The 8,847-nt window shown below is 43.9% G+C and overlaps 1 protein-coding gene across 1 annotated transcript; it reads left to right on the plus strand.

Annotated features, from left to right (window-relative positions):
• The first annotated feature begins 451 nt into the window (after positions 1-451).
• On the plus strand, positions 452-8,047 carry syt4 (synaptotagmin IV). Its single transcript, XM_084344914.1, has 5 exons — positions 452-750; positions 2,843-3,459; positions 3,598-3,921; positions 7,045-7,165; positions 7,601-8,047. The coding sequence occupies exons 1-5, from the start codon at positions 717-719 to the stop codon at positions 7,918-7,920; spliced, it is 1,416 nt and encodes a 471-aa protein (XP_084201040.1). The 5' UTR covers positions 452-716; the 3' UTR covers positions 7,921-8,047.
• The last annotated feature ends 800 nt before the right edge of the window (positions 8,048-8,847 follow it).

An 8,847-nucleotide genomic window follows, 5' to 3' on the forward strand; every position in this document is an offset into this window, starting at 1 on the left:
GCGGTGAAACGTCTTCAAGACCCTGAAACAAGTCCAGTTGCCTACCATACAGCACGGAGAGGAAAAATTCACTGCATACAAACCTATCAGCTTAATCACCACTGACTTTAATGAATGATGTGACTACTGTACACGTATTCACCTGTCTTTTATATAAAAAAAGAAAGAACGTAGAGACACACAACCATACACGTACACGCAGAGAGAAAGAGACAGATACAGACTAAGACCGTCCATTTCTCTAATAATTAATCAGGGGAATTGGCAGCCCTGTTGTGCTGCTACACCGGGGGTCCTGATTTCACAGCCAGCCTCCGTCACCACTGCGTCAGCACTGATGAGCTCAGCGTTACCGGCAGGGAGGGGAGGGGGGGGAGGGAGAGAGAATGGGAGAGAGACAGAGAAAACAAGTGGAGGGAGAGGGAGAGAGAGAGGGAGAAGAAACGGGGTGTTGCCGCCTGTGAGACACACTCACGCATCACAGTGTAAGAGCAGCAGGGGCGAGGACAGAGCATCCCTCCATCCTTCTCTCTGGGAAAACGAGGCTGCTGCTTCTGTTTGTTTGTTGTTAATTATTGAAGCCGAGCAAACGGAACACGTGCATTATTAAACGTAATCAAAGCCGAACGTATCGCGGAGACCGACTGCGGCGCGAGGAGAGAAGAGAGCTCGGCGTGAAAGCAGACGGAGCGTTTTCAGCACCTCGGACAGCGGACATGGCTCCGATAGTGGAGGAGGGAGCTCAGCTCGGTGAGTCCAAACTCTGCTGTCTTCACGAACAGGAACCAGGTGCGACGCAGCACATGACTCGTGTATAAAAAAACTATTAGCTTTACTCGTCGCCGGTAGCTAATTTGATAGGAACAAAATAACGATAATATATGTGTGTTTTAAGCAGCATGTTTAGAGAAAAAGTGTTCACCTGGACGTGAACGTGTCGTCTAACCGCTCCACTCGGTACAACAACGTGTTTGGGGAGAATTCCAGCCTCCATTTTGCAGCTAGCTTAAGGGCGACTGCTAATTATCCGGAAAACTACCCAGAAGGGTGGACGCGTCATGCTTTTTTGATATGACTGATATTAATATAAACACAGCTCATTTAATGTCATACTTCGGGGGTTGTGTAGGTGTTACTATATCGCAGGTGAAGCCCGGGAAGCACCTTGTTTGTTTTCTTTATTGTCCTCTCGGTTCAGCTGCTCCCTCGCCGCCCTCCCGTTGCCACATCCATCTGTCTGTTGTTGTTGCTGCCTTAAAAACCAGGTGCACCCAGGGCGTGAGGCTGAAATATTCATGGCAATAAACGGGATGAAACAGTACGTACAAGGTGCTGTGATGTAAAAACTGAAACGAGCTTATTGCTCGCACATGGATACGACTGAAATGAGAGGCAGTCCCTTTAGGTTTGTGATGAATTTTAGATGGATGACATGCCAACAGCTATCACAGCAAAACAACCTTACAGTGTACACACCTCAAAGGCAAACAGACCTATAGAATAACATCAGGAAACACCCATCACACACTGGCCTATATGATCAGAAATTGCAAGCCAGTGTGTCATAAACATCACCTTTGACCTGTAAATTCCTGTTTGTCAATAATAGGAAAGTAGTTATAAAAAAAAACTGTGTCAACATGATACTGATGATCTAATTACATTAGATTTCCCCAGATGAAAAAGATTCAAAAGACAATACACGACTGATTATCCCCCACCTCCTCCCTCCAGGCTCTCTCCCTCTCTCATCTCTTTGTATGGGTGTTAACCTGAGTGCTTTTCCACTGGGCCGCCCTCTTAACTGCAGGAAATGGCCTGTGTTTCTTCCATTGTAATAGACCTATTAACTCTGGCTGCATGAGAAAGCAGGGTGATTGCTGTTGAGTCACAGTTCAACGCCACGAAACAAAGAGCTGAAGCATCCAGTGGCAAATATCCCCGTAATATGTCTGCACAGTAACGTTTTTTAGCGATACTATAGGAGACAGAAGTGTCGATGAAAGGATTCAGGTCCCACAAAGCACCACTACTGTGGAAAAGAAAACGTGGTTTAATCAGGCTGGCCATTTTCCTCGCTGAGTTTGGGCAGATCTCCTTCTCTGTTGTAGGAGGAATATAAATGAGGAGGAAGCATTTACGGCCCATCACAAATTTCTAGGCTATTATGCATTGACAGTGGTGAGGGATACAATGTTTTGCCCAAACAAATCTGTTTTGTTATGTTACATAAGATAGTGTTTGTTCTCTGTATCGACCAGAATTATCCTGATGTTACCTTTTCATAGCCTGGACATCAGTCAATAAATCTTCCCTAACCTGTTTACATTATAGGTCTCCATATCAGACTGACATTGTGATCAGTACGATTGTTATGATACCAGACAACAGATAAACAGAGAGCATTTTTGTCCATTTGTGCTGTTGCCGAGGCCTTGTTCCACATCTGAGTGCAGCCATTTTTGTAAACCTGCCGTCAAGAAATCGACCAGTCACATAATGATATGATGTCAGTTGACCAGAAGTTCATTACTTACACCAACTGTTTCCTGTTGATTTACTGGAGCCATGTTTGGAATATGAACACCGTACTGATGGTTCTTCATCAGGGTTGAACAGATTGCCATGTTTTTATCTTTTTCTGAGTCAAGACTGCAGCATGCGTCAGTCACACACACAAAATGGACTCAACAATTAAATCTGTTGAGGTTGTGCAAGCTGCACACTTGTTTTATGTGTGATTGTTTACAGCCTGCTCCACAGTTATTGTTGGCCTGGGTAGTTGTTGACATTTTTAATTAATGTTATTTCTCAACTCTTCTCTACACTCTCTCCTCTATAGTGGCAGTGCCAGTAGGTGTTGCTGTGGTGAGCGTCTTCGGCCTAGTCTTCACTGTATCAGCCTTTGCATGGATCTGTTGCCAACGTAAAAACACCAAATCCCAGAAGACACCTCCCTACAAGTTTGTGCACATGCTCAAAGGGGTGGACATCTACCCGGAGAGCCTCAGCGGCAAGAAGAAGTTTGCTGCACCTGCCACCACGGCGGCTAACGACAGTAAAACTGACGTTAATGGAAACTGCCACACTACGTCGCTAATGAGTCCGACCGGCACCGGTAAACTGGCGTCAAGTCCAAACGATGGCAGACCAGCTCTGCATCTGGACCTGGAGAAACGGGATCTGAATGGCAACTTCACCACTAAACCATTTCATCATCACCACCAGAAGGTGCGGAGTTCCCCGGATCTGGAGCTGCCCTCTCCCCATGCAGGGTTCACCCAACCTGGGGCGATGGACCGCCGTGACCTTCCCTCACCATCCAGCACCCTCTCGAGCCAGGCACCCACCCCAGCTGTGGACAAGCCCCAGGGCGAGGAGAAGGAGGGCGGACTTGGGACTCTTCACTTCTCCTTGGAGTACCAGCCGGAGAGGAAGGCGTTCATTGTCCACATCAAGGTACTGTGTGTGTGTGTAGAACCTGGTGTTTATGTGTGCGTATTTATAACCATTATATTTTAGATCTTTGATAGAAACCTGGTTAAAATGGTTTCATGCTGTCTTGACTGATTGATGGATTTGATTTTTTTGATCCAGGAAGCCAATGGCCTGACTCCAACTGATGAGCAGTCACTGACCTCTGACCCTTACATCAAGCTGACCCTGCTGCCAGAGAAAAAACACCGTGTGAAGACCAGAGTCCTGAGGAAGACTCTGGACCCCGCCTTTGACGAGACCTTCAGCTTCTATGGGATCCCGCTGGCCCGAGTGTCCGAGTTGGCCCTTCACTTCATGGTGCTGAGCTTTGATAGGTTCTCCCGTGATGAGGTCATCGGCGAGACCCTTGTACCCTTGTCCGGGATCGACTTATCAGAGGGGCGTATCCTGATGAGCCGAGAGATCATCAAGAGGAATGTCAAGGTAAGATCTGGAACATTTTTCTTTAGTGCCGTCACTGGGATTAGATTTATGATGATACAAATGATTTTACAGCATGCAAAGCACTATATTTAATAATATATAATAAATATAATTTTATTTAACAAACAAACACTCATGAAATCACTTAATATTCCAAAACTGCTCCAATAATGACTCACCATTCCCCTCATTATAACATTAGTGCTCCTCCCTAAAAGCACTGCAGCAAAATGCCTCCACTGTTACAGTATTAATCAGCACATAAATCAGTACTTAATCATCCTGAAATCCATTTACTTATTAAAATCCAATAAATCTAATTCAAAGAGCTTTCTCAAACTCACCTAAATGCAAATGCATCATATTATGTTTCTTGAAACCACAATGAAATCTTGCATACTGCTCTTAAGTGTTGATTTAATGGCATAATCTGAATCTTGAATGGAAGTTTTTAATTTCACTGTAAATAATATTATTTGCAAATGCATTCAAGAAATTCACATCCATTCCATCTATCTCTAGTTGAAGTCTTGAACACAAAATCTCTTGCACCATTATGGATTTGAAAGCTGAAACTGAGGTCTGGTGTTGTTCTTAAATTGACTGCTGTGAGTTCGGCCAGCTAAAGCCCTTTTTTTGTTTGCTTGTTTTATCAGTTTTTGCTTTGCTACTAAAGGCATGAAAATCCTGAAACGCTGAAAATATGTAATTTATGTGATCAATGCATTTAAAAGCTGGAATAGATATGATTTGACATTTTCCTCTCTGAATACCTGCCTTTTAGCAAACAAGGCTTAGAATACTCTGAATCGTGATACATTTGGCTTTAATTTAATGAAGATCTTTACAGCTTTAGAGAATTGAAATAGCAACACATGGATGGCCAATTTGAAAGGGAATATGCTATCACATGGACACTGTTACATTCCCAGTAGTGTATTGACTAGATTAGGTGATATCCACACCATACCATTATGGATCTGTGGCCTGGTGGTCAATATACTTCTGCTCCAGACTGGCTTTTCCTGGCAACTGTGAGGATCACAAATGTGCTTTAGCTCACTTCCAGTAGGATGTCTTTCCTTTTAGAATAATGGCATGTACTGTAGTATCAGCACCAGTTGTTAAAATGTAGGATGATATACCGTGCTGTAGTACTGTGGCAGAAAATATCCATGACTATATTTATTTCTTGGCAGCTGGGTTAGCTACATTACATTCAGTGTGTTGGTGAATTTAAAGGTGGAGTATAAGATGATATCTCCTTCCTTATCATAGCTCTGTGGTCTAGTATACAGCAGCTCTATAGATTGGTACTAGATGGTTTAGCTGTATTTGAGCAGTTGTCCATTTGCAGGTGGAATGTGAGATCATATCAATGTACAGTAATTATAGATTTGTGGGCTAAAATGGTACTCTGCAGAGCTCTGCTAAAATGGAAGCCCTGTGCCTCCCAGGTGGGAGAGGATATGCTTGCGCATATTTCTTACTTCCCAGGAGGAATGTGAGCTATCTGAAACATCTTTAAAAATCTCTGATACAATACAGTACTCAAGAGAAGTGCTGCGAAATGCAGCTCAGATTCTGAGAAATATAAAAGATGACTCCCTCTCAGCAGAGCTCTCTCTGTATTTTTATCATCAAGAGGATAATATTCTGCTGGCGCTCTCCACGCTATGTTTTTTCAGTTCCATTCCTCATTGCAGTCCTGGGAGAGGCATATCACATAAACCTCGGAAGGCTTTTTAGTGAAATCTATCAAAATTTAGTTTTAGAATCGATGATATTTGGATTCTTTGTTAAATCTTATGTTGGCTGTTGAAAATAAAAAGTTTGAGCCACTTACTACAGTTTTTTGCTGTATATTAGCTGTACTATTCAATCTGTCCTCTTTATTTAAAGAGAATATATCTGCACGCGTCCTTCTGAATCATTTTATGTTAAAATAGAAGTGCAAACAACCTTTTTGATACATTTACAGGTCTTTACAAAGTGCGCAAAAGCAGTGGATTAAACACAACATATTCATATTATGGTATTTAATAAAACCATTTTGTTATGTGTATGATGTGCAGTAAGGTTTATTCTACAATCATTTTCAACTACTTCTCAATATGAGCCGTCTACATTGTTCCCTCTGACAGAAGCAGTCCCTCTCTAACAGGGTGGTGGCTCCCTTTGTCTGCATGGCATAGATTTTGCCTCCTTGCTTTGTGTGGGTACGTGTGTGTGCGTGACTGTGAGTGTGTGTCCATGTCTGATCATGTAATCAATACTGCTTGTCACAAGCAGCGTAGCACTCACCCTGTTTTCCCCCAAGAAGACAATAAAAACAATGGTATCGAATTGAATATTTGCGTCGCCACCCATTCTTCTAATTTATAATTAATCTAAAATGTCCCCAGGGGAATGATACGGATACACATCAGAGGCACAATCACATCGGTATTTTCAGAGACTTAACATCAGGTCAGGTATAGAAGTTGTCTGCGTGCTTCTTCTTATTGCCATGGCAACCATGAGCTTCTGAGGCATGACATCTTGTTAGGTGTGATCACAGCATCCGAGGCGTCAACTCTCTTGGCTGTGGACACCGAGAGGGATGTTTATGTGTGCCACAAATTGCAGAGCAGTATCTCAGTGAAAGCACTAATGCAGAGCAGATGAGGAAGCTTCTCAGTTACACGTCTGTGCTGGTTAAGATATGAGAACACACCCCATAAGCAGGTGATGATTATGTAGCTGACAGCCGTTTAAAAGTTAGCACCGACATCATTTGCAGTACAAGCAGCCGCAGGATTCACCACAGAATTGTTGATTAGGTGCTACTGAATGCATGCGCATACTTTATTTTGTTGCTTTTACTCAGTAATAAATAGGGCCACGATGAGTGGAAGTGATCTCATGAGCTATTAGTTCTTGTTCTGGCCTCAGCTGCACCGTTTGGGTGTCAGTTCTTGTCTGGTTTGGAAGGTGATAAACATGTCTGAAAGTCTCTTCTTCTCTATCTCCCTCCACACCTGCCATCTCTTTTTTGCATCACCTTTTTGTTGTATTTTTTTCACCCATTCACTTTTCTCCCCCCCCCTCTCAAACATTCACCCCTCCCCGGTCTCTTCACAGAAGTCCTCAGGCCGAGGCGAGCTACTGCTGTCCCTGTGTTACCAGTCCACCACCAACACTCTGACCGTGGTCGTCCTCAAAGCTCGCCACCTGCCCAAGACTGAAAACAATGGACCTACAGGTACATGCAATTTTAGCTGAACCTTTCCACTACAGACACGGATGCATGTGTGCTTGAACTTTCTTCCCATAACCATAAACAGACGAGACCAGAAATCATTTTGCTCTTCCTGCCGTTCAGCCCAGACTACTTTGGATGCTGCAATAGTCGCCATAATGACACCACCACAACACCAAAGTAATCTGATCAGGATGTGATAGAGAGCACTTTAGTGACAAGCACACACACTCACACACACAAAGTGTTTACACAGCCAGCCTCTTTTGTCCTCATCACTAACATCCATCATTTCCGCTCCATCGATTGCAGTATTGATCTGGCTTAGGAATAATATGCCACTCTGCAACCGCTGCAGGGATAGGTATTCACCACGCCTCTCTTTTCTTGCTTCTGTCCTTACTTTGTTCATCTGCTCATGTCACTCTTCATCTCTAGATCCCTATGTCAAGGTCAACATGTACCATGGGAAGAAGCGTGTGTGTAAGAAGAAGACCCATGTGAAGAAGTGCTCCCCCAACCCGGTCTTCAACGAGCTCTTTGTCTTTGACCTGCCCTCGGACGAGGGCCTGAGAGACACCAGTGTGGAGCTGCTGCTGATGGACTCAGACACAAGCAACTCACGCTGCCCTAACACCGTCCTCGGGCGCCTGGTGCTCGGCACATCGGCGCCGGGCACCCCTGGCGAGCACTGGAGGGAGATCTGCGACCACCCACGTCGCCAGATTGCCAAGTGGCACGGCTTGTCAGAGGATTAGAACGTCGGCGTGTTGGCAGATTCTGTCGTCCATATTTGATCTGGTCCAACCACGAGAGGGATGTAATGAGGATGGGCGGGATTTACCATCAGGCTAGCCAGTACCCATTGGACTTCAGTGAGGGCGGGTGGGAAACAAGGGGGAGGGGACTTTGATGTTGGGGGGGGGGGGGCATTTGAAGTGATGTCATCATTCAATCAATCATTCAATCACTTATCTTTGAAGTTATTGGGGTTCAGCAGGGAGGCTGGGGCGTGACAAAGGGAACCCCATAGCTTTAAACGATCCCAAAGACTGTCACCGAAAATCACCTGGTAACATCATCTCCATGGCAACAACCAATTGTCACTGTAACCGTGTGCAGTGCAGAATGTCTTAAATGTCGCTAATACTCTTCTTCTCTTCTTCTTCTTCTTCTTCTTCTTCTTTTTCTTCTTCTTCTTCTTCTTCTTCTTCTTCTTCTTCAGCTCTTCCTTCTATAAATAGTAACCTAGTCCATCATATGAAAACCAGAATGAAACACATCTGACAATGCTGTAAAAAATGTGGATTATTAAAGTTTATTTTATAACGACAATGTTTTCTTCATGAAGATGTAGATTGTTTTTATTTATGTTTTTGTTTTGTACTCTTATAGTTGATTTGTTGAACATGTTTTGTAAGTATAAGTGGTATTTCATATATCATTAAGTACAAGAAAGCCTAAATTAGGTGGTTTGAGAAAATACTGGAACAGACCGAGTGCACTGGGGACAGTTAACTATGGATGCATTCACGTGTGTGTGTGTGTGTGTGTGTGTGTGTGTGTGTGTGTGTGTGTGTGAGTGCGCGCACGCACGCATTGTGATATGAGAGTGCTTTTGCTAATGCGATTGTGTGTGTATGATTGCGCGTGTGTGTGTTAGTTCTGAAGAGATGTGAGCCACA

The sequence above is a fragment of the Pagrus pagrus genome, assembly GCF_965226575.1.
Source record: "Pagrus pagrus genome assembly, chromosome: 22".
NCBI lineage: Eukaryota > Metazoa > Chordata > Actinopteri > Spariformes > Sparidae > Pagrus > Pagrus pagrus.